This window comes from Candoia aspera, chromosome 10 (assembly GCF_035149785.1).
Source record: "Candoia aspera isolate rCanAsp1 chromosome 10, rCanAsp1.hap2, whole genome shotgun sequence".
Taxonomy (NCBI): domain Eukaryota; kingdom Metazoa; phylum Chordata; class Lepidosauria; order Squamata; family Boidae; genus Candoia; species Candoia aspera.
Window position 1 is genome coordinate 10,174,968 of NC_086162.1, and position 26,916 is coordinate 10,201,883.

The window sequence follows — 26,916 nt, forward strand, 5'->3', positions numbered from 1 at the left end:
TTGCTTGAAGCAGCAACCTTTAAATTATTGACTATAAGTCATTTCCACCCTCGGTCAGAGTTTCTGCAAGTAAATACTTTCAGCGATGATAATCAGTTTGCATCTGTTGTGTCCACATATATGATGCTTCCTCATTGATTTATTACATTCACATCTTACTCTTGTATGATGGAGCAAGCTCAGAGTAACAGTCTGTCCATGCCTGCTTATAGCTGCACTTTTTTATTGCAGCATCAGGAGAGATCCAATGTCCTTTTCTGCAGCCACCACCAGCCTGCGCAACTCCCTGTCACGGTATTTTGGGTTTTGTCCTTTGAGGTCCTTCATTCTTCCGCCCGCCCTTTCCATGTTGGTTTGTTGGGGGGGGTCCTGTGTGTGTGTTTATGTATGTGTATATACACACACACAAACACACTACAGATGCAAAACAAGCCTTGCTTTTTCATTGCCAACGCGTTCTTCTTAGCAACATCCCAATCGTGTAAACGGTTGATTCCGAAATGAACCCCGCAAACAGATCAACTTCGTATTCTCAAGAGTAAACTTCTGAGTAGCACTTAAATATGTTTACTCCAAGGGAAACTCTTCTATCAAAACTGAGGCAACTTAGTTCCCAGTATAAGAGCTCAGGATGGGGAACATAAAATCTATTTTGGAAAAGGGGAAATTATTTATGCAGGCGCCAAGGGAATAGGAAAACTTGTGAGGAAAGCAGGATAAAGCAGAACAAAACGGCACCCCGGACTTCCTCCTCTTTAAAGAGATACGCAGCCACCTTAACAAAAGGCTACAGAGGAGGAATCCCACCCTGATTGGCCAAGACTCGAATTCCCAGGTCACTTTGCATGGTCATTACGCCTAGTCCCACTTGGTCCAGTATCCTATTGGTCGGCCTCACTGCCGTTTTCGTCCAGCGTCGTTTTGATTGGTTAATCTTCTCATCACTTTTGTAGGTGGGCGGGTCCGCCCGCGAGCCTGTTTTAGAATGTAGCGGGATCATTATTCTTTGCCTCTTCTTACTTTCGGTCCTTGGATGACGCGGGCTTTGTTTGGAATTTATTGGTCAGCGTTCACGTCAATTAAACGTAGAGGGCCATACCCTAACACAAAACCAAAGGGTGAGATCAAAGAAAAAAAAACAATTTTCTTTCTCTCCCATTGGGGAACATTGAGGCTGCCCCGCCCCTCTCCTCTACTCCGCCCCAGGATTGGACACGCTCCTCTTCAATCCTTTCTGTCACGGACTTTTCAGGACGGTGGTTCGCGCGACTGGGCGGCTCTTGTCATCTTAGGAAGGGGCGGGCGGTCGCTTGCTGTTCCTCTCATTGGCCGGCCCGTCCGCCTCTCTTCGCCGTCGCCCCGCGCTGATTGATTCTCCCCTGCTTCGCCCTCATGTTTGGCCTGCCGCCGATTGGCCTCGGCCTGAAAGGAGGCGGGGCGAGGCGTGGAGCCTGCGCGCGGGGCCGCGGCGGCGGGGAGGGACGGATCTGAAATTATTTTTTATTTCTTTGTTTCCGAGAGGAAAAAAAGAGAGGAGAGGAAGGAAGGGGCGGGGAGAGGGAGCGCCAAAGCACGAAACGGGAGCGGGAGCCTTTCCGGGCCTCCGCACGGAGCTCCGACGGACCGGCGCGCTCGGATGTTGTCGCCGTGATCCGGGCGGGGCAGGAGGAGGGGTCGCCGCCGCCGCCAGGCCAGGTTGGGACTCCGCGAGCCGGGCGGGAGGATGAAGCGCCGGAGCGCCGACTGCAGCAAACTCCGGCGGCCGCTGAAGCGGAACCGCATCACGGAGGGCATCTACGGCAGGTAGGGCCGCACCTGCCTCGCCCGCCCCGTCCCGGCCGAGGCGTTCCCCTCAGGCGGGGGGGAACCGGCCGCTGCTCCCTGGCCTGCCGCCGCCGCCCCCCTCCTCCTCAGCTCCCCTCAGACCCGCGGCTGGGCGGCCGTCGAGGCCGGTGTCTCTCCCCGGACCCTCCGCCAGGCCCCGCGCGGGCCCCCGGTTTCCAAAGCCCCCGCGGCTCCCTGGAGGGCCCGCCGGAGCCGCGCTCCCGACCCGCCGGGCAGCCCTTCCCAGCCGGCGCCTTCAGAAGCGGTGGGGCGCCCTTCCCATCGTCCCCGGCCGCCCCGGAGGGTTGTTTCCTGCGGAGGGCTCGGCGGCCTCAATCCCCCCTGCAGTTCTGCGAGCCCTTTCATAAAGAAAGCGAGGGGAGCATGGGAGTTGTAGTGCAGCCTGCTTGGGGGACAGTAGCTTGGGTTGCTTTTTTCCCCCAGACTCCCAAAGCCCTGTCTTCTAGAGGTGGTCCTAGATGGCCTCGTTTCCATTTTCTTTCCAAACTCAAGTCTACTCCCAGCACGGCGTCCTCCAGGTCTTAGGACTGCAGCTGGCATGGCCCCCAGGATGCTGGCGTGGTGGAATTGGATGTGTAGTCGGCTGCCTCTAGAGAGCACCAGGTTGGGGGAGAATAGTTGGTCTGGAGGTAATGCCACGTTTGTGACCCATCTTGGCTAAGGCAATGAAGTAGCGATAGGTCAGAAGTCCCTGTCACTCACAGGCATGACTGTCGTTCAGATTTTAAACCTTTTTTTGAGGACCTGCCTTACCTGCCAAAGCCACGTGTGCACTCTGACAGCAGCTTTTTAGAGTCTTCCAGGTGTAGTGCAGCCTGTGGACAGATTTCCTTTCCTGAAGCTCCAGTTCTGCTCCCATATACACACACGTGGCCAATCTGCCTTTCTAGCTTGCTGTGCGCGCCCAGTGGAAGCCTTTTCTCTTGGGTCTACTGCTCCCACAGCTGTTCATTCTTTCGCTGTACAAGACAGGTAGCCATGCGATCTTCTGAAGGATTCTCTGCATGAGGTCATTCCTTTCCTATGGTTGGTCATCAATCTAGTTACACCACACCTACACCAGGAAAATTGCTCTATATTGACAGACTTTTCTGTAGGATCCTGTCATACTATCTCTGTACTTGTCTGGATTAATAACCATCATACAGTGATAACTCTTCTCTGCAGATGTTTTTTATGGAGGTCTATTGCCATAGACCTTCTTTACAGTAATGAGCCTGCTCCCATCTTTTCATCCCTCTCCACTGTGCTTTGCCAAGCTACTCCAGTGCCCTCTCTCATGCCATCAGTATTCCCTCTCAATGAGTTTTGGTAATGACTCATCTCATTTATTATGATCTTCTGCTTTTTACTATTTCTTCAGCAATTACATTTCCCAGTCCTTCTCCTTAATGGTTTTACATGCCTTACGTTTTTCTCTACACTTAGTTTTCTTCTTGTGTTTACCTTCCTACCCCTTTACTATTTGTCACAGTCTCTTACCCCAGAACCTTTGGAGTGGGGGGACTTTATAGTTTAAAAATGCTTTAAATGATGGAGTTTTCCTTCTTGTGATTGTAACCTTTCTGGAGATTAAGTTCAGGCTTCCTTCCCCGGTTGGGGAATCACAGCTGGTTTTCAAACTTTCCATGTCTGTTTTGTTCTGCATTTATTTTCCTTTTTGGTGCTAAACCAAAAATGGTTTGTGTTTTCTGGCAAGAATTATACTAAAGAATTGGGATTTTCCCTGTTAATTTGGTTTTTGCACGCTATACACAGTAGTGCTTTTTAAAAAAGTAATTATCATTAGCTGGACACAATATTTTGCTTTATTCACTTCCTCCAGCCATGAATTTCAGTAGTTTCTCAGTGTAAAGTCCTGCACAATTTGCAGAAAATGCTATGATGCTGTCAGTTTATATAACTACGAAGTGCCTAATAGATACAAAGTTTGGCAGACAAATTGTACTTGTTATTGGCTAAGCCTGAGGAACTATATTTTCACAATGACTTGGAAAGGAAGAGAAAGCACAAGATCAATTAATACCCACCACTACATGGCTTATGACTTTTGTTTTCAGAGAAGTCACGGATTAATAACCGTCATAAAGAATAACATAGAATGAGAGCCATCTGTGAAAGCCTATTTTTTCCTCAAAGGAAATTTGCCCACTTGAATTGAAGTTCTGTTATATAATACTGCATAGCTAACTGCTTAAGAACAGCAGAATGTTATTATTTTCCAGACTCATTTATATCTTTTTCAAATATTTCTGGTGTGAGTTCTTTATACAATAGTAAGTAATACCCTTTAAATGTTTAGGAAAAGGGTTGGCAGGGCAGGCTATTTCAGTATTCTCCCCGATTGTTACTTACACAAAACGAAACTTTATACAAATAATCCAAGGCTGGGCTGTTTTTAAGATTGCTAGGAGAGAAACCAAGGCTGACCAAATCCATGGCAGAACAAAATAGAGGTCTGGCTTAGTATTTTCCAGCTATCAAAATGCACTGGACAGGGCCTGAGTCTTCACTGATCTGGCAAAGTTGGAAGCCTGTCTCTTAGCCCGGACAAGATCAAATGCATAAGAGTGTTTACAAAATTATCCACTGCTTGCTTTGATAAATTTTGGTTCTCAGTAGGATTTGGAGCTGTATAGAGCCCATCTCTAGTTATTGACACCTCCTCGACTAGCTTTCTTCTGTGAGTGCTCATTTATGTATATAATGCTAAAATAATCCTTGCCGGGAAAGGAGAAGGTATGGCCCTTCCAGCAACAGAATTAACACCGATCTGCATGTCTGTAAATCTAACCTATAACAGTTATTTTCTTAATTTACCATTAAGAATGAATATACCACTTTTTAAGTTCCTCATTCTCTTGGAGCAGTGTTTCTCAACCTTGGCAACTTTAAGATGTGTAGACTTCAACTCCCAGAATTCCCTAGCCAGCTGGCTGGGGAATTCTGGGAGTTGAAGTCTACACATCTTAAAGTTGCCACGGTTGAGAAACACTGTCTTAGATGGTTATGTGTTGAAATGACAGTCTTAAAGTATAGCTTTCCTTGGTCTTGAGTGGCAGTAGTCTTGCTTGAGCATATACAGGACTCTTGTCCCCTGCAGATGTCAGCAAAGACAGAGGCAGAAGATGAACCTACTACATACATGCTGCAGACAAGGTGCTGTGTGGCCCTGAGATCATGGCCCAGTCTTCAGCGCAGATTTTGTTGTGCTGCTTTGCCAGGTCACAGCAGATAGGGTTACTTAGTAATCCTGTTTTTTTCTTTCAAATATGGGGCTAAACTTGGCAAGATTTATATTCTGCTTCCCAATTGAACATCGATCGGCAGATATTTCAGACATATGATTAATTTATTAGAGTAACGCATGAGTTTCACTTTGCTGTACCAGATCCCTGTACTTCTTTAAACTTAATATGGGAGAATATTACCTTGCACTTTGTGATGCCATGCCAAGAACGAAGTAAGGTTTTTTGGCTTTATGTTGAATATTTTTTTGCAGAGCAGAGATTTTGGAGGTGGAAGAACTTGGCACAGTTGGTTAAGGACTGGAAAGACGCTGCTAGGGTAGAAGTGTGTCTATAATAAAATGCTGTGTTGGATGGATCTCTTGAAAAAATGTGGGTCTGTATAGCATTATTAGGAGCCCTCCTGTTCCTATTGATATATGCAGTAAATAATAACATTTTGAATAAATTACCAGCTTTCTCTATGATTTTATTTCTAGAATACATGCATTAAGCTCTAGCTGAGGTGCTAAAACTGCATTGGAAATAAACCAGGTTTCAACAGCCTTGTGTAGGATTACACTACCCAGAATTCCCACTAGCGTATTGGAGGGCACTAACCACCTCTTATTGGCATATTAGTTCAAATCTTAGTTCAGCTATAAAGTCAGTAAGTGACTCTAAAACAAATTATCTCAGCATTCTATCCTAGTGGAAGATTTGTGATAAATAATAAATGTGATAATACTGATCTATTTTAGAAGGCTGTTATAAGCTTATTGAGAATGGATGTGATCTTACATAAATGTTGAGCACCACGATTGAAAATAATATTTCTACAATACTGTGTTTTGTCAGAGCTAGAGTAATTACAGAATTGTCATGTTGACATCAAAGAATGTGAAAAACTTGAGAAATTTGTTCCGGATTAGTCTCTGTAAATTTGATGATGGGCTCCAAGTGGCTACTTGGATCGGACACACTGTGGAGTAACTTGTCTAATAGCCATAAGCGACCAGGAATTCCCTACAAGGCATGTGTGCAGTTCATTGCTGCTGATGGAAGAATGGGGGGTTAGAAGGGACATTTTTTGTTAACTTTAAGAGACAAATAGTTTGCATGCAAGCCACAAAGAAGGTGGCTAATACAGTTTACTAGTTTCTTAGACCAGTAAATATATATGAATGGACTAATATTTTCTGGGTACTGTTTAAAAAAAAACAATGCCATACATACATGTTTACAATCTAAAGTCATAGTCAAGCACAACTCCTGATGAGCACCTCCATGCATTTTTGGTGGCATGGTTACAGAAGCAGTTTGCCATTGCCTTACACCAAAATGATTTGAGGGTAGGAGAACAAAAATGCACATTCCAGTTAAAATTCTTATGTAACGTTACCAAATACCACTTGTGCCTGCAAACAGTGCTATATTGCAATCTCTTACTAGCTTTATGTCTACGTCAAAACTCACCTTTTCCGGAAAGGCTACAGATTCTATCTTTGAATCTTAGTATTGGAACTGAGTCAAAACTGTATTGTACATGATTTCTATCCTTCCATTCCTCTCCCCCCCGCCCCCCCCCCCGATTTTTCCAGTGCCCCTGCTCTTTGTGGAGGGATGCATTCATAGATTGTATTATATGGATGAATAAATAATTAAAGACTAGATGGGGTAGTCATTGGAAGGAGATCCCTCTGGGAGGGGAAGATCCAATTGATGCCAGCCAAACCAGTGGAGCATTCCATACTACCTTGGCACTCTGCTGCTGCCCTCAAATGGATGTACATAGCAATGGTATTCTGAATTGCTGAAAACCTATTCCCCCCCCTGCCCCCCCGCCATTCCAAATCAGTACTTAAAGTAGTTTGCTATATGACTTGCAGGAGACCAGGATCTTTGCTGCTGCTGAAGAAAAATAAAAGGAAGCTTCCATTGGCTTATGGGACTTGTTGCTCAGTGTTGTGTGTAAAATATTTCTCTCTGTTTTTTCTTCCTTTGAGAAAAAGCATTGAATCAGCACTCATATTTATGCTGAATGCATCTTATTTGTTGTTCAGCAACGTAGGTTTCATTTTTAAAAGGTATTACCATATTGTAGTTTAGTCTTTTTTTTTTTTTTTCAGAATAGTTTCCATCAAAAAATAGAATGATAATTTTGGTACCAAGCAAGCAAATGCATTCTTGTAAAGTGATTAGGGGCTGAAATGGCTATGGCTCCATTAAATGATGTAGATATTTGGAGGGTATTTTTGCCATAATGGTTAGAAGAACAATTACCAGATCTTTTAATCGTGCTATTCCATCACCTCAGATACAGTACTGTATTAATTTACTCTTTTTTTGGTCTTTGCATTTTTAGAAAGAGGTCAGTTACCAGATCTGTTAACTTATCTCTTTATTTCTCATACTAAGAACAATCAAACATAAATAGGTTCTGCTCATGATTGTATCTCTGGACTTGGTTCATTATTTTCTTAAACATTTAAAAAAAAATTAAGATGTAATTTAAATGTAATAAAACAAAAAGTAATACATTGATGATTTTTTATATACCTGCTTTCAAATATACTTTACTATGAAAAATTCATCATTTGGTTGTTTTTTTGCATCAGGAAGCATGAGTGGTGAGACTTACAGTATCGTAAGTGGGAAAGGCAGCACACTTACAGTATATATAGTAGATTTTTTTTCTGCAAGGACTACTTAGTATAGGGAGAGCTCTGCTTTGATTTTGCATGAAATGTTTATTTATTTAAGTTGAATCTATGCCCAAGGCTATCATGCTCAGATACAATTCTGAATGCCAAAGATGCAGACCCATTAAGTTAAAATCATGAAAAACAATAATCAAAGCTATTGGAATCAATACTATATTGTAAAAAAAAAAAACCACAGTTATAAGCCACATTATACGTATTAAGGTCCAAAGCTTATCCACAACCATTTCAGGGACTGATTGTGCTCATGATCATGATAGCCCGTTTTTGGCACAAAGGCACTAAATGATGCACCTCAAATGGATAGCACAGAAGGTTGTACATGTGTGGTTTTGTGCCTGGTTTTCTGAGAAGAGCAAATAATAACAGTGTTAGAGAGACAAGGTCCATTACAGGTCTGGTCTTACAGCGTGGCCATAGGCTCTTCTGTGTCAAAGTGCCGGAAACCACCATTACCACTAGGCATGTTGCAACAATTGTGTTTCCAATTGTTGTTTAATCTTTATAGATATCAAACACAAGATATGCTTTAAACTACTGGTGTGTTAGGACAACCAAATAGCTTAAATTATGCCATTCTGCACTGAAAAATAATTGTGAAGATACTTTATGCTAAGACTTGAGCTTTCTTAAAGGATGATGGTTAATCACTGTCTTCAGCAAAGTCACTAACTTCTGGATCTATTTTTTTAAGGTGGAGTTTTCTTGGTGTTAGTTTGCACAGGGCTACTTCCTTGCTATAAGAAAATGGGAGGTATACTGAATTCAGCTATACGGCTAAGAGATTCTTGAAGAGAAATACAAAATGTTCAGAAGGAACTGTGGAGCAGATTGTTGAAAATCATAGGCTGTGATAATGTACTGATTCTATTTATAGTTCACTTGGCCTATGTATGTAGTGGGTAGTAGGTAGAAGCAAATGAATGTGGAATAGATATTACCATATTGCAAAGAACCTTTTGTGGATAATACTAATCTCGCTTGGGGTGGGAAAGTGGGTCACCATTCTTGGGGGTGGCTCGCACCCTCGAGCCCCTCCCACCAGCTTGGAATTTTATAGCCTCTTGCATTTTATATTTATTTATTGCATTTTATATTTGTAATGTGCTTGATTTTTATGGGATTTTAACATTTATTGTTGTAGCTTGATTTTATTGTAAGCTGCCCAGAGTCCCTCTTTTGGGGGAGATGGGCGGTAATAAAATTTGAAGAATGAATGAATGAATGAATGAATGAATAAATGCATTGGAATTCCTGCATGGATCTCAAAGCATAACAGTTCTGAGTCTTTCAGAGTAAACTGCTTTACATTTTAATTTGGATTAATATGTTTTTTAGTCTAGGGGCCTACCCAAGGTTGGTCAAAGAACCAGGAAATCAGCTTGAGAGATGCCACCCTGAATTGTCCTACGTGTTCATACAGGCCTCAGAGATAAAGTACAGTTCAAGGGACCCTTATTTCTTGTTTCTTACTGATAGCTTTTATAAGCCTGTCTCCTTGACATGTTGTAAGCTGCCTTTTAAAAGAAGAAGAAGAAGGGTTTAGCAATGGAGATGCGTCCTCTTTTTTTAATTTTTAATTTTTTTTATATTATATATATCGCCTATCCTGGCTCTGTAGGTCACAATTTTAGAAAGAAGCTGCAAGTAATCTTATTCAGGGTTTTTGAACACTGTCGGTTGAGATAGGGAATATTTCTGACTTGCCTTAGAGAGGCAGCAGCCTTGATATGGTAATACTCTAGCTGCACTTTAAAGGCAGGCCACATAATAGGGGAGAAGGAAGATCGATGCTTTGGAACTGTGGTGTTGGAGGAAAACTCTGAGGGTGCCTTGGACCGCAAGAAGATCAAACCAGTCCATACTCCAAGAAATAAAGCCAGACTGCTCATTTGAGGGAATGATATCAAAGGCAAAACTGAAGTACTTTGGCCACATAATGAGAAGACAGGACACCCTGGAGAAGATGATGATGCTGGGGAAAGTGGAAGGCAAAAGGAAGAGGGGCTGACCAAGGGCAAGGCAAGATGGATGGATGATATTCTAGAGGTGACGGACTCAACCTTGGGAGAGCTGGGGGTGGTGACAACCGACAGGAAGCTCTGGCATGGGCTGGTCCATGAAGTCACGAAGAGTCGGAAGCGACTGAACAAATAACAACAACACATAGTAGGGGAGCTAGTGTGATGAACTTGTGATGATGAAAGCCATAAGAGAGTCACTTCTTTCATTGTCACAACTGGACACACGCCCACAAGAGTCTCCGTGTAATGAACAGTCCATTCCTAAGGGATCCCTTTATAGCAGAGCCAATAGAGGCGATTAGTGGCGTAGCTCATAGGTTTGGCAGTGAGAAACCTGAGCGAGATTTCCAAATTCTTCTAAAAGAATTCAGAAAATTGTGTATTTATATGTTTCCCAATAACTTAACATGCAAAGATGGGATCGTAAGAGAAAAACAAATGAAGTAAAAACTGCCCATTTTAAAAGAGTGTTACTAAGATTTTATTGGATTTTGGAGTAGATCGTTAATGTGCTGATTCTTTGCTAGCACTTACAGGGTTGGTGTTCCTGGCTTCAGTTCCCCTGATACAGAACCTTTTGTACAACGATGATTGCAGTTAGTCCAGTGCCTCCTTTCTCTTAAACTGCTAAGCATTTCCTATTGTTGGGGGACAGAGATTTCCGTGGTGGAAGAACGGGGGGCCCATTTTCTAACGCTGACTTCTTCATGGTTACTTACAGCATGTTATAGGTCAAGGATGAAGAACCTTTGGTCTATGAGGATTTGAACAAGTTCCTTCCCCCCTTTTATATCACTGGTGGTACTTTTCCCCATAGAGGAAAGTATGGAGCAAAGTAGCACCTGGAAGCACGCCAGGTTTGTACCTGTGTAGGTGTCGCTACAACCAGGTCTCTCTATTTATTTATTATTTAAATTTATATCACCTGTCATGAGTACGGATGGCGAGCAGGAGGGGGGCCCTGTCCAGGGGGGAAAACGCATGCGTAGTACTGCGGAGTTGAGCAGCCATTCAAAGAGACACAGATCAGACCCGCCTTGACCTTTGGGGTTTATCTGTCTGGGTTTTTCCCACGCTTCTTCAGTTTGTTGGGATTTTCTGTCTAATGTAGCAGTAATAAAACACTAGAGACCTATTCCTCGTCTCAGCGTGGTTCCTGGCTGTTAGGACATCACCTGTCCTTAGGTAAAAATATGCTTCCGCTTAACACCTCTGTAAACATAATGCGGCATCTATTTTATGCTAATCTTCACATTCAGAATAAGCACGTGATACAGTTCTGCAAGTAGTCTACAGTTTCAGAATGTAGGTAATCATGAGACAAATTTGCATACCGTAATAAGAAAACTAGCCTCACCTCCTTTCAAACAAGCTAGTTTACCATGTACTGGGATTTTCAACCTACTTACGCTCTGAAAAGATGCAGTCTGAAAGAAAATATACCATGTGTATTTTCTGAATGCATTGTTGTTGGAGGGTAGTTCTCTACGATGGCTAAATTTGCTTTCTTAATGCCACATATGATATGCAGTTGTGCACTGGAACAAGCTTATAAACAACCACACCCTCATGGGAATTAAGAATTGCCTCCAGGAAGACCCGAGAGAAGCCTGACAAAAGCTTGCTTGGTATCCAACTCCCCCTGTGGCCACAAATAACCATCATGTGTAAAAGGAAGTGGTGGATAAAAAAATGCTAATAGATAGTAACATCTGTGCCTTACTGGCAAATCTGCTTCGATATGAGATGGCTGCTGCTTTTGTTCAGTAGCTTTATCCTGGAGAAATTTTAGTGAGTAATACTGTAATACACAATGTGGTAAATATTGGAATTGATAAATACTAATAGATCTTTTCATGGAATTTGTTTTATATTGGATTACGCCACCCGCACCACATCTTAGCATCTATTTAACAACGTGGCATATAATTACTTTCTTACTGCTTGTTGTAGAACCTTTCGTATATAGCAAGGTGGGTTTGTTGCAAAACTGCTATTTATTCGACTTCTGATGAGTAGATCATAACTATATCCCTTCCTTTGTCAAATAGACATGTTTGCCTTAAAATGGCATAATGCAATTCGATATGTATTCCTCCATGGCTCTTTATTCCTCCTTGATCTGTGGTTTTTAATGTTTATATTTTAAAAATGTCTTCGGATCCCTGTCTTTTGGTTTCAAATGTGATGAACTCTTCCGTTCTGTTTAATGTCCTTCTATTCTTGTAGTGGTGCTTAATGACTATCTCTGGCAGGTTTAATTTTGAAAGAAGTCCAGATTTGATTTCCATTTGATGGGTTCTTCCTCTGTTGTTTATTATGAAATAGGTATTACAGATCATTTGACAATGTTTCTTTCACAAATGAAGCATCTCTCTGATGGAAGCATTTCCCATGGAGCCTAGAAGATCTAGGTAGAGGGTCAAAGCAGCAGTCCCAAGGTTTCAAGCAGCTGTGGTTTCTCCTGGCTTGGAGAATCGTATCCAGGGGGTATTTTGTTCATGAGCAAAGAATCTTGTTGAATAATTTGCCTGAGCCTGTTGGACAATTCCGTGTTGTTGTCTTATTGATCTGTGTTGATTTCTTTATGCAAACCTGCCTGTAAATTACTTATTCCTAATCTATTCTGTAAGGAGGAAGTATGGACATTAACTCTGTTGTTAACTAGTGTGCTACATATCTGGTGAATATTTCACTTTCTTCCCAGAACTCAATGTGACGAATGTAGAGCTCCTTCTTCCAGACCATACCATACCACAACCCTTTGAGATCAATTGCGCTAACGACCAGCTGCAAATCACTCAGTGAGCTTCTGTTTCTGAGGAGGTACTTGAATGTAGGCCTCCAAACCTAGTCCAACTAGACTAGATCAGCTATAGTCTTTTTGGTAGAATATACCTGCCTTTCCCATAGAAGGTTGGTGGGGGAGTAGTACTTTCATTGGTGTCTCCATCTTTCCATCAATCACTGCAGAGAGAGGTGTTACACACACAAGCTCCCAGGTTTGGCTTATGGTCAGTCGCTCACAGATTCACAGCCTGCTGAGGCACGTGGATCTTGTCAGCCCCCCTTGCTTTCTCCCTGGGTTTTCCAGATAGGTGCGGCTTGAGCAGACAAGACACACAGCCCTGGTCAACAGCCGGGAAGTAATTAGGGACACACAAATAACTTTCAACTGAACACTGAGGCACAACAGGTTCTTTGAAATACACGGACACCCAGTGAATTTAAAGTAACAGCAAAACTTTACTGGTTGCAAGATACATTGCTCTTTCGCACATGCTCATCCACACTACGTCCAACTAAGCTGCCAGGCACTAGCTAGAGGGACAGAAGCTGCCGAGTCTGGGTCCAAAAACCGACTCAAGGAGTGGGCGGGCTTCGGGACCCCTTTTATCCCCAGAAGTCCTTGCTTTGTTGATTTCACAAGTTTGGTAGCTGTAGATGGGATTAGGGTGGGGGTTTCCATGTGCTCAGGCCCAGCTTCCTTTGTCTGGTTCAGCGGACATTTTTCCTTTGTTTCCTTAACGACTTGCTTCCTTCTTATCTAACTCCCTGAAGGGATCTTTTAGACAAGTTTCCTGGCTTTTGTCCTCTCTGCGTACATGTCTGCTCATCTTTAGCTAGACTGACTAGCTTCAGTCTAGTCTCACAGAGGGAGAGAAAGAGAGAGTCATTCATTCATTCATTCATTCATTCATTCATTCATTCATTCATATCACTGTGACCAAGTTTGGATAATATGACAAGTCATTTTATGGCTTATTGGCAAACAAACAGAACAGCTAATAGATTGTGGGGGACTGTGTGTGTGGTTTAGTTTGTCATTCAGAAAAAGATACTAATAACAAGGAACAGCCAGAAAGCAAGATCAGAGCACTGTGCATTACTGGGATTGTTCAGCACAATCTCATTGCTTTTTTATGACAGAAAATGCCTGGAAACTCTTAGGACAAATCTAACTTCTGTCCAAAACTCATTAGCTAATCCAAGTTTGTAACTAAGTCCACAAACATTGCTAACTTGCAAAACCCTTTACCAGCCTTCTGGAGGCTGGCAGAGGAGATTCTTGGTACATTTCTATCCTGGATATAGGAGGAGCTCTTTCCTCTGGCAGCCCACTTGTTTCTCTGCTCATTAAAGAGGAGAGGAGCTCTTTCATCCATCCTCTGCCACCTGCTCGCTTGTATGTATAGAATTACATGAACTTCTTCTCTTTTTTTTTTTGGTACCTTCAGGTCATTCTGGACTCCTGGTGACTGCCTAGACAAGTCTATGCAGTTTTCTTGGCAAGATTTTTAAAGGTGGTTTTCCAGTGTCCTTTTCTTAGGGCTAGAAAACAGGGACTGGCCCAAAGTTACAAAGCTGACTTTATGTCTAAGGTCGGACTAGAATTAGTCTCCCATTTTGTAGCCAGGTGCCCTAAACCATTACACCAAACTGGCTCTCTACGTGCACTTACCCACATTAACTCCTCCTTCCCTGTGATTATCAGACTAATGATTTAACACCCTTTTCCTATGTCTGGATGTCTGGCCAATTTTTGTATCAATTAACATGACATCAAAGATGAAATCAAAATTGGTGGGGCTGAACAAGTTTTGGCCATGTTCAAATTTTCCCACAGGGCTTATTCATCTCTTTTTCAATAAGCAGTGAGTGTTTCTAATAATAATGAGTGAATATTTATTAAGGGGACACCATTGGCCATGTTGGGGATTCAATAACGTTTTTGTAATTAAGTAATAAGTAACTATATTAATAGAAGGCAACTTCAAATTATGGTGGAAACTGTTGCATATTAAAATAGAGAGTGGCTAGATTTCACTAACTTAAAAGTGTACTTCCTCATAGTACTTCAACAATATTTAATATGTTTTTATGCTGTTTTCCATTCAGGCACATTTTGAAACAATTTACAATGAAAGTAATAAATATTAAAATAGAACATTATAGTATTTTGTCTTAGGATTGGAAATGAACTTCATGACAATGTAAACATTATAAATGCAAAGATAAGGAGCAGTATTGTTTCTTTATATACAACTTTACTGCTTCCTGACTCAGTTGATTTTTTTTAACTAATTAGACCTACTGTTAGGAATATTTTTTGTTGTTTATTCGTTGTTTATTCGTTCAGTTGCTTCCAACTCTTCGTGACTTCATGGATCAGCCCATGCCAGAGCTTCCTAAATGAAATACCACTTACTGTAATGGATAGTATACTATAACATACTCTGAAATGTTTGTCCCTTGGAGATTGTCCTAAGCCAGTGCTTCTCAATCTCAGCAACTTTTAAGATGTGTGCACTTCAACTCCCAAAATGCTAGCTGGGGAATTCTGGGAGTTGAAGTCCACACATCTTAAAGCTGCTGAGGTTGAGAAGCACTGTCCTAAGCAACTTTTAGAACAGTTACCTTTTCAGTATTGATTAGAAGTTATCGGCAAGCCAAGTTAGAATAGGTGAACTATGTAATATGTCAACATATATTTTTCTGTGTGCATTTCCCTTGTAATGTACCTGGCCTAAGAGCGGTCATTTTAATAAAAATGAAGAAAATTAACTACAGTCTAATCTGTCCATCAGAAGGTTATGTTAATACTTACTGATAGATACTGATAGATAATAGCCTTGCAGCCCTTACTTCTTTTTCATTTCAGCTTTGCATCTGTCTAAAGGACGAAAGTTAAAACCCATCTATTCCAACCCTGATGTTCTGAAAAAGCATTGTACTGAGTGCTGTTTCTAGGAAGTTGGTCTGTATAACACAGAGTTTACAATATCAGGTTTGTAATTCAGCAACGACTCCAGTGTAGGAGGAATGTTTGCCAAGGGAGCCTTAGGGCAAAATCTGCAGTTAGTTTGTTTATTCTTATTAGATACAGTTTCCTATATTAGCATGGAAATTCCCTGTGCTGTTGCTTCCTACGCACGGTATGCTTTTCCTTTTGCAGAGTAGGTGCTGTTGTATTGCCTTCTAACTCCCATATTTGATCTTTAATTGCAGCTACACTGTCCAGTATCTCTGCCCTCTGTCTTTGTTTCTCTTGAACTCCCAATTAAATAATATTTAAAGCATTATTTGTTTAAATTTCAAGGCTGAAGTTAATTGATTCTGTAAACACGAGCAGGACAGATTTGAAAGCTTTGCTGGGTGAATTCTAATGTAACACCAAGGCATGGTTTGGGGTTACATGAATGAACTTGTGTTCTTGCTCACTCCCTCCCTAGTTTGGGTTAATTCCTGATTTTCATGGTTCTTACAGATCTCTGAGAGCACTCTCAAACTATGGTTTGTTAAAGAGGAATTTTATTTTATTTTATTTTTTTATTTATTTATTTTCTATCCCGCCTTTGTTATTTTTTATAAATAACTCAAGGTGGCAAACATACCTAATACCCCTTCCTCCTCCTATTTTCCCTACAACAACACTCCTGTGAGGTGGATTGGGCTGAGAGAAAGGGACTGGCCCAAAGTCACCCAGCCGGCTTTCGTGCCTAAGGCAGGACTAGAACTCCCAGTCTCCTGGTTTCTAGCATTGATGCTTTACGTTTGATTGGATCTGCTAATGCTAAATGCTGCATCTGTACTTTGGTACTGCTATTACAGCATGTTTTTTGCTGGTTGTGTGTCTTGACCTGAAGTCACAAATGGAGAGAGAGATAAGATGCTTTCTAAGAAGTAAATGGATAGGACAAAAATCTTAACTGTAGATTTCCCATGACAGTGATTTCATAGGACAGCGTTGTAACATAGAAAAAGAACCGGGAAAAAGAAATTGCTGATTTTTTTCTGGGATTATAGATTATATTTCTTTTGTAATGCCTCTTTTTTATACTTCCTGAAAGAGGCAAGCTACCACCACTTTTTTCCAAAAGGCAGGAGGCTTTCTTCTGTTTCATTCCTAACATTATTGCATTTCATCCTCCTCCTTTCCTTTACTCTGTTTTGGGGCTGAATGTTTATAGAGGCAAACAGTAGTTTCTCGGGGTCTTGCTTTTCCTCTTTTTCCCCTGTGCAAATTTCTTCTCACTTTTAGGCTTTGTTTTTGCTGTGATGGTACAGTTTGCTGGGATTGCCCTCATCAGTTGTTCCAAACTATCACTATAAAGGCGATCCTGATAAAAATGATTTGCCCATTGCCACAGGGTAATGTGCATCATATGTAAAACCTACTCTGGGTATTTAAAAATGTTCCTAATAGTATTTTCTCCTCTCTTTTTGGACAAATCTATTGAACATAAATGTTTACAATTTTATCACTCTCCTTAAATTTACAAATGTGTTCCCTACATAGGGTCCTTGAAACAAATTGCTTCAATATATTTATGAGGGTTATCTTCTTCATTTTCAGTGTATGTTTTTTAAAAAAAGATTACTTGGGAAGTGAAGAAAGTGCATGGCTCCAGCATCCCTTCGATCCCTTAATCATTTAAAAGATCAGTAATATTAAGTTTGCAGTGAACCTTTCACTTCATGAAAGTTTTAGCCTTGCCCTGATACATTTCATGAGCCGCTTCAAAGGATGGGGTCCTATCCTTGAAGACTGAAGATGTGAACCTGAGTCCGAAACATTTGCTGTTACAGTAAAAAATATTTGGACAATCTTGAGCCATTGTGTCAGTAATTCTAATTATGCAGATAAATTATTTATCATTCTGTTAAGGATTTCCAGCATGTGTAGTAACTTTTTAGAAATTGTGCTGGAAACAGAAAGTAAAAACTATTGGGAAGAGTGTTTCATCTGCTGTTCAGGGATAATCAGCATTTGAATGGTCAGGAAGACTTATTTTTTAACAGTTGTTAAATACTTTAAAAATTATTCAGCCATTGAAATTGAGAACTTTGCCTTATGGGGGTTGTATTCGATGTGTTTTAGTCATTTGAAGCAATCTTTTTAAGGTACTCATATGAACTGAACTGAATAATCAGTCTGGTGAGAAGGTCCCGTCAGAGTGATGGGGTATTTCCTGGTTTAGAGGGTTTGTGGGGTGAGGGGGCATTGTATGTGTAGGTAGTCCTCAGCTTACGACCGTTCGTTTAACAATGGTTTAACATTACAGCGGCCTCAGAAAAAGTGCTTTATGGCTTGTACTTGCACTTACAACTGTCATACCACCCCTGCAGTCACATGATTGCAGTTTGGGTGCTTGGCAGCCAACTTGCATTTACAACCAGTTGCTGTGTCCTGCAGCGGCATGATCACTATTTGTGACCCTTTTTGCTGGTTTCTGGCAAAAAATGGCAAAAAAAGTGCATTGGGGAAACTGGATTTGCTTAACAACCATCATAAAAATGGTCGTAAAATTGGGTCTGGTCACATGGTGAGTCGACTTACGGCCACAATGACTTACGACAGAAATTTTGGTCCCAATTGTGGTCGTAAGTGGAGGACTACCTGTATGTTTTTGTTTGTTTGATGTCTTTCAGTCAGTCTTGACTCCTGGTGACTCCCTAGACAAGTCCTTGCAGTTTTCTTGGCATTTCAAAAATGGTTTGACATTGCTTTTTCCCTAGGGCTTAGAGGCAGTGACTGGCCCAGAGTTACTCATCTGGCTTTATGCTAAAGCAGGACTAGAACTCACGGTCCCTCAGGTCCTTGCCTGATGCCTTTAATCATACACCAACCTGGCTATCCTTCTGTTATACATTAGACCTAAAATGATACTACAGGGCTGCTGTGTTTCATAAATGACTTCATAAATGTGTCTCTTGGAGCCTGTTTAAATAATCTCACAATCCATCTGAAAAATAAGCATCTAGCAATTTCTCAAGGCTGTCACAATCTTGAGGTTCCGATACCGGCAATGCACGCATCCCTCCCGTCCTTTGCTGACAGGAGCAATTCACCAAACTGTTCTTTCAATTCACAAACTGAATATTCCTGTGTTAACTTTCAACAGATTGCAAATGCATGCAAAAACACCTCTTAACTGATTGAGCCATTATACAAATAGTGGTTTGCTAGTATATCAGTCTGAATGTGCTTTGCTGTGTACTCACACACTTCCTTTTACAGCCAAGCCACCGGCAATAGCTTGCTTTCTGTTATATGTAAACTAGATCAGTGAGTATCCCTGAACTGTGAACTATAGAGGGCTGTAGAAGCCAAGTGGAGCAGGATGAATGGTACTCAGCTAAACAAATGATCTCTCCTCTAGTAATTTCTCCATCTTGACTAAATGGAGTCTCAGTTAAATGGCTTTCACCCAATCCAGTAGTGCATCCAAGCACTGATTAACAACATGCAGTACAGCACCTCTTTTGAATTTGATGGAAAGAGAACAAATACTGAGAATCATTTTTATGCTAATGGAACTTCAGTCCAAATCCCAGATAACATTGTCCAGTGATCTCATGTATAAGGGATTAAAAAGGTACCTGTCAGATTCCAAAAATCCATTGCCTAAGGAGTCAAATAGAATTCCTCTATTTAGATAGAAAACAAACCATCCCAAGACTATTATCATTCCCAACCCACACAGCTTAGCAGGAAAGATAGCACGATCAATGATATCAAACCAGTTAAAGCAAGAATACATAACCTGAGGCCAGCAGGTATTCAGTGAAAAACATGGCCTTAAGGCCTTGCCCAAATTTGTCAAGAGTTTGTAAATTTTCATTTAACATGGGAAAATTATTAAATTTATGGGGCATAATGTACTTACATTTGATCATACACAAATGATCTGATCATTTCTCCCAGCTCAGCCTGTTTTTGGAATGGCACCCCCAACATTTTGTTGTTGTTTATTCATTCAGTCGCTTCCGACTCTTCGTGACTTCATGGACCAGCCCACGCCAGAGCTTCCTGTCGGTCGTCAACACCCCCAGCTCCCCCAGGGACGAGTCCGTCCCCTCTAGAATGTCATCCGTCCTTCTTGCCCTTGGTCGGCCCCTCTTCCTTTTGCCTTCCACTCTCCCTAGCATCAGCATCTTCTCCAGGGTGTCCTGTCTTCTCATTATGTGGCCAAAGTATTTCAGTTTTGCCTTGAATATCATTCCCTCAAGTGAGCAGTCTGGCTTTATTTCCTGGAGGATGGACTGGTTTCATCTTCTTGCAGTCCAAGGCACTCTCAGAATTTTCCTCCAACACCACAGTTCCAAAGCATCGATCTTGCTTCTCTCAGCCTTCCTTATGGTCCAGCTCTCTCAGCCATATGTTACTACAGGGAACACCATTGCTTTAACTATGCGGACCTTTGTTGTCAGTGTGATGTCTCTGCTCTTAACTATTTTATCGAGATTTGTCATTGCTCTTCTTCCAAGGATTAAACGTCTTCTGATTTCCTGACTGCAGTCAGCATCTGCAGTAATCTTTGCACCGAGAAATACAAAGTCTTTCACTGCTTCTACATTTTCTCCCTCTATTTGCCAGTTATCAAGCGGGTTGCCATAATCTTGGTTTTTTTGAGGTTTAGCTGCAAGCCAGCTTTTGCACTTTCTTCTTTCACCTTCATCATAAGGCTGCTCAGTTCCTCTTCGCTTTCAGCCATCAAAGTGGTATCATCTGCATATCTGAGATTGTTAATGTTTCTTCCAGCGATTTTAACTCCAGCCTTGGATTCCTCAAGCCCAGCATGTCGCATGATGTGTTCTGCATACAAGTTGAATAGGTAGGGTGAGAGTATACAGCCCTGCCGTACTCCTTTCCCAATCTTAAACCAGTCTGTTGTTCCCTGGTCTGCTCTTACTGTTGCTACTTGGTCGTTATACAGATTTTTCAGGAGGCATACAAGATGACTTGGTATCCCCATACCTCTAAGAACTTGCCACAATTTGTTATGGTCCACACAGTCAAAGGCTTTAGAACAGTCAATAAAATAGAAATAGATGTTTTTCTGAAACTCCCTGGCTTTTTCCATTATCCAGCGGATATTGGCAATTTGGTCCCTAGTTCCTCTGCCTTTTCTAAACCCAGCTTGTACATCTGGCAATTCTCTCTCCATGAATTGCTGAAGTCATCTTGAGCATTACCTTCCTGACATGTGAAATGAGTGCCGCTGTTTGATAGTTTGAACATTCTTTAGTGTTTCCCTTTTTTGGTATGGGGATATAAGTTGATTTTTTCCAGTCTGATGGCCATTCCTGTGTTTTCCAAATTTGCTGGCATATAGCATGCATTACCTTGACAGCATCATCTTGCAAGATTTTGAACAGTTCAGCTGGGATGCCGTCGTCTCCTGCTGCCTTGTTATTAGCAATGCTTCTTAAGGCCCACTCAACCTCACTCTTCAGGATGTCTGGCTCTAGCTCACTGACCACACCGTCAGAGCTATCCCCGATATTGTTATCCTTCCTATACAGGTCTTCTGTATATTCTTGCCACCTTTTCTTGATCTCTTCTTCTTCTGTTAGGTCCTTGCCATCTTTGTTTTTGATCATACCCATTTTTGCCTGGAATTTACCTCCAATGTTTCTAATTTTCTGGAAGAGGTCTCTTGTCCTTCCTATTCTATTGTCTTCTTCCAATTCCGTGCATTGCTTGTTTAAAAATAATTCCTTATCTCTTCTGGCTAACCTCTGGAATTTTGCATTTAATTGGGCATATCTCCCCCTATCACTGTTGCCTTTTGCTTTCCTTCTTTCTTGGGCTACTTCTAGTGTCTCAGCAGACAGCCACTTTGCCTTCTTGGTTTTCTCTTTCTTTGGGATGTATTTTGTTGCTGCCTCCTGAACAATGTTGCGAACTTCTGTCCAGAGTTCTTCCGGGACCCTATCTACTAAGTCCAGTCCCTTAAATCTATTCTTCACCTCCACTGCATATTCCTTAGGAATATTAGTGAGCTCATATCTAGCTGGTCTGTGGGTCTTCCCTAATCTCTTTAGTCTGATCCTAAATTGTGCAAGAAGTAGTCTTGTTTTTACCGACTGTATAGATGTCCGCCACCTTTTGCTGCAATGGATGTAGTCAATCTGATTTCCCTGTTGTCCATCTGGTGAAGTCCTTGTATAAAGCTGTCTCTTAGGTTGTTGGAAGAGAGTGTTTGTTATGCAGAGTGAGTTGTCTTGGCAAAATTCTATCAGCCTATGTCCTGCTTCGTTTTGTTCTCCCAGGCCATGCTTACCTGTAATTCCAGGTGTCATTTGACTGCCTACCTTAGCATTCCAGTCTCCTGTGATGAAAATAACATCTTTTAGGCGTGTTGTCCAGTAGGTGCTGCAGATCCTCATAGAACTGCTCTACTTCAGCTTCTTCAGCATCTGTGGTTGGGGCGTATATTTGGATCACTGTGATGTTAGATGGCTTGCCCTGAATTCGAATTGAGATCATTCTATCGTTTTTTGGATTGTATCCAAGCACTGCTTTAGCCACTTTACTATTAATTAGGAAGGCTACTCCATTTCTTCTGTGGTCCTCTTGTCCACAGTAGTAGATCTGGTGGTCATTTGATGTGAAGTGACCCATTCCAGTCCATTTCAGTTCACTGACGCCCAAAATGTCTATCTTTAATCTTGACATCTCTCCAATAACCACATCCAATTTGCTCTGGCTCATAGATCTTACATTCCAGGTTCCAATGGTGTGTTGATCCTTAGAACATCAGATTCACCATTCACCACCAGCACTGTCGGCTGCTAGCCGTCCTTTCGGCTTTGAGCTAGCTGCGTCATCACGTCTGGGGCTAGTTGAGCTCATCCTCTGTTCCTCCCCAGTAGCATTTTGACCATCTTCCGACCTGGGGGTCTCATCTTCCGATGATATACCGACATATCTCTGGTTGTACTGATCCATTTAGTTTTCATGGCAAGAATACTGGGGTGGGTTGCCATTACCTTCCCCAGGGATCGCATTTAGTCTGACCTCTCTGTCATGACCTTCCCGTCTTGGGTGGCCCTTCACAGTTTAGCTCATGGCATCACTGAGATGCTCAAGCTCCAGCACCACGGCAAGGTAACGATCCTTTGCTGAAGACTCCCAACATACCTGAAAGATACTACTAACCCCCAATATACTACTCAAAAATCAAATGTGGCTCTTGCCCTGAAAATGTTCCTTTGCTAGGAGAATTTACAAGACTGCGTTCCCACTGCTCTGGTGACAGAAGTCATTCCCCAAGATGAGTGTTGTAGTTTCAGTTCCAAAGCTATGCTTGCAGCCACACTGAAAATGGATCAGAAAAATCATATAAATTTTGCATATTTAACAGAAGAATACCCAATGGTCCCCTGGGTTTTAAATTGGTGGTCTATAAATCTAGAAGTTGAGCTTTCAGAAAAAGAAGTGATACTGTAAGTAGTTCAGACATTAGTACAATGTTAGGGGAACTGAAGTATTGCAAGTAGCTGCCTATTCTTGGAACTACTGAATGATGGAAAAGAATGGGTTCACATAATTTTGTAGTAAAAGCTGGCAGTTTTTGATACAGAAAGATCTGTGAGTTTAGACATGTACAAGGAAAGATGCACCCGTATCTCATGAAATCAATACTGTTGGGAAGATACCTTGGCAAAGTTACTGGCTCGCTTCCAACTTCAAACTCAGCAACAAGGTTAGGCTCCTCCTGCCAGTGAGAATGGAAAAGCAAATTTTCCCTTTGTAAGTTACTTACTGTCATTTGTAAACCAGAAACTCTCTCTTATGTCTTGCAAATACTGTAAGCCAACTATTGGAAGCTGGGGATATGCCACGTCTTCTAACTCTGATTTGTTGGAGAACTAAGCCAATGCTAGCCCGCACATCACAATAAGCAAAGTCTCAGTAAGAAAAGCAAGTGGGAACAACCAAGCAGCGGACAATGCCATGATGTGGAAACCTGGCCACCAGATAATAGCTTTCATCAGGAAAGAAGTTTGCTGTTAATAGGCTCACCTCAGGGTGGTTTTTTTGTTTATTCTTGAATACCAAATAAAGTTTGGTATTTTGATGCCTGCCACTGATTATCTGAGCCTTTATCAGAACTGAAGTATATATTATATACCTCTAAGCCAATGTTTCTCAACTGTGGCATCTTGTGGACTTCAGCTCCCAGTTGCCAAGGTTGAGAAACACTGCTCTAAGCCATATAACTTCAATCTGCTTCAGAATAATATTCTCTATTTTGCATGGTCCACAAATGGAGCAAAAGTTCAGGGTTTCTGCACCTTTTGTGCAGAAGGCAAATAAAATGAACATTGCAGACTGATACCACAGGACCATAAATCAAACTATAACTATGGCCGATATGTTTCATTTTGAAAGATGAAAGTGCTGAGCGTGGATGTCGTTCTCTGGAGGAAAAAGGTGGAATACGTGCACTTCTTTAAAGAGGTTTTAGAGGTTTTATCTGTCAGCTCTTTCAACATCCCTTCTCTACCAACCGTGCATATACTTTTGTTGGGTTTTGTCTAACACAGCGTAGACTATGTCTGCAAGTTTCAGTTACGTGACATTTCTTTCTTTACTTGAACCTTCCTTCTATGTTTATTAATACTGACTCTTATGTGTTTACGTTGAATACGAAGCGTATTTTTATTGCCTTGCTGTTTTTGTTATTCAAGCTGGTGGTTAAATTACTTTGTTTTTTCTTCTTTTCTTTCAGTACTTTCCTGTATCTGAAGTTCCTGGTAGTTTGGGCCCTTGTGTTGGTGGCGGATTTTGTTTTGGAATTCAGATTTGAATATCTGTGGCCGTTCTGGCTTTTCATCCGGAGTGTTTATGATTCCTTCAGATACCAGGGATTGGTATGTATTAAAATAGAAAAAGTATTTTATTTGCTGTTTATTGTTGTTGCTAGCATTAGAACTAGTAGCCCTCCGATGTACCTCTCGGTTGGGGTCCCCGTGGATGCCTAGCTCTGAAAAACTGCAGTGCGGGAGAGGAGTTTCTCTCTGTCTGTTTCCACTCACACCCCCTTGCACTGCCCTGTGTGCTGCTTTAATAGGGCCCCTTGACGTTCAGAAGCAGCCTTGCTCCAAGGCTTAAGGAACTTCAAAGGGGAAAGGACTTCTGGTGTAAGAGCAGCTGTTTGGATTCCAGCTCTGGGATCTAACAGCTATTTTGAGAACACCAGGTAACATGAGACAAACGCACAGGAAGAATACAAACAGGCTGTCTGTAACTGTCCAATTGTCGTTTGTCTCGTAGTTACCAAACATAGTTAATACTCGGTTATAATTGTCAGTTTACAGTAGAGCAGTGTTTCTCGACCTTGGCAACTTTAAGATGTGTGGACTTCAGCTCCCAGAATTCCCCAGCCAGTATGGCTGGCTGGGGAATTCTGGGAGCTGAAGTCCACACATCTTAAAGTTGCCAAGGTCGAGAAACACTGCAGTAGAGAAATAACGTTTTACATATTGCAGATGCCCTTAAAAGCACAGCAGCAAAAACATTTTAATGGCAACACTCTTTTGCCAGGCTTTTATTAGTCAATTTTAGGATTAACTTTATATTTTTAACTTTTGGGAATTAAAAAAAAATGTTAGTAGTCTTGAGCATTTGCTTGAGTAGAAAGACAGGAAATAAATCAAATAAAACATTCTGATCCAGCAAGAAACACTATGCCCCTGGATAAAAAATCCTAACTGCTTACTATCATTTCCTTTTCTCTTAGTCAGCTTTTACACAATAACAAAAGCAAGCTTTTTTATTGTTTTTTTCTCTATATTGGTCTATGAGTGTACATTGAATAAATGAAAATGAAAAATAAATAAATAATGTTGCAGAATCTACCCTGAGCCTGGTTTTGAAGGGCAGCATAAGATTTTAAAAATAAACTGTGAATTTGCCAATCTAAATAGTAGACTCTGATTCGAATTGCTGCTTACTAATGCAGAGTGAATTTAGCTAGCAATTGCCTTTGTGTTCTGAAACATAAAAGCAGTGCCTTACTTCATAGAGACAGTGATGAAGATAAAGGAAAGGTAATACTAAAGCTACATTTTTGTCTCTGTGTGTATTAGAGTGAACCCCACTGAATTCATATACAACCCATGTACATTATTTTCATACAAGAACCCTGACAGATAAACTTTTGTGGAGTCCTGGTATTGTAGGTTGAAGGTTGCTTACAATAACTGGCTGAAGCAAAATTTGAATTAGAGACACCACGCTGCTCCAGCAAGGCACTTTATAAATTATATTGGAGGCAAACATTCAAAACTTCATGTGAGAGAAGATTAGAGGCATGATCAGTATTAAACTATTTACCAAAAAGAAATCCTCTTCTATAAATGGCAGTAAAATCTCAGCAATGAAGTAATTATTAATAATGAGGGGGAAATTGCTGTCATGTGGCTTCCTATATAGAATGTATGTAAGCCTGGATGGATGGATAGAATTGCAGTGCCTTCAGTGAAATCTGCTCACTGTTTTAAAAAAAAAACTAATGGACTTTTTCCTTTTTCTCTTCTCCCCACCCCTTGATTCTCTTTAGGCATTTTCAGTATTTTTTGTTTGTGTAGCATTCACATCAAATATCATATGTCTGCTATTCATACCAATACAGTGGTTGTTTTTTGCTGCCAGCACGTATGTTTGGGTGCAGTATGTCTGGCATACAGGTAAGTCCTCCTATTCATTTCATTGCCTCTATTGAAAGTAAATCTTAGAACAAGGTGTATAATCACCGTCATCATCCTGTGTTTCTCTAAAAATCATGCATGGTCCTTGTTAAAGTAGCACCTGGTTCACCCAATGGCACCAAGTTTACTCTTGAAATCTCATTAATTTGCTGCTATGTATTCTTAGGATCTCAGCACCTGAGGTACAAAAGGCAAGTTTGCCAACTCCTGAAAGTCAGACTTCTGATGAGTTTGGGGCACATGCACCGTGCATGGCATTTGATAAAGCAGAAATGCTAAGGCTCCACAGATTGGAATAATCAGGAAGTAATAGAGGCATTTCACAGTTTAAGAAATAGAAGCTCTCTGTCCTGACTAAGCAAGAACCACGCCAAGACAGAAGTCTCTAGTGCTTTATCATTGCTATAATAGACAGAAAATCCTACCCAACTGAAGAAGCGTGGGAAAACCCAGACAGATAAACCCCAAAAGTCAAGGCGGGTCTGTTCCGTGTCTCTTTGAATGACAGCTCAAAGTCTCTAAACTACGCATGCATTTCTGCCCCTGGATAGTGCCCCCCTCCTGCTCACCATCAGAACTCATGATGCTCTC

At 41.4% G+C, this 26,916-nt stretch overlaps 1 protein-coding gene across 3 annotated transcripts in view; it reads left to right on the plus strand.

Moving 5' to 3' along the window:
* Nucleotides 1-1,521: 1,521 nt before the first annotated feature.
* Nucleotides 1,522-26,916, plus strand: part of MACO1 (macoilin 1) — a 70,797-nt gene continuing 45,402 nt past the window's right edge. Inside the window, exons 1-3 of one of the 3 annotated variants that reach the window (XM_063312558.1) lie at nucleotides 1,522-1,803; nucleotides 24,345-24,486; nucleotides 26,178-26,304. In XM_063312558.1, coding sequence (XP_063168628.1) covers nucleotides 1,724-1,803; nucleotides 24,345-24,486; nucleotides 26,178-26,304 — 349 coding nt within the window. In that variant the 5' untranslated portion in view covers nucleotides 1,522-1,723. The remainder of the gene's footprint in view (nucleotides 1,804-24,344; nucleotides 24,487-26,177; nucleotides 26,305-26,916) is intronic. The other 2 variants (XM_063312557.1, XM_063312559.1) reach the window with 2 other exon arrangements.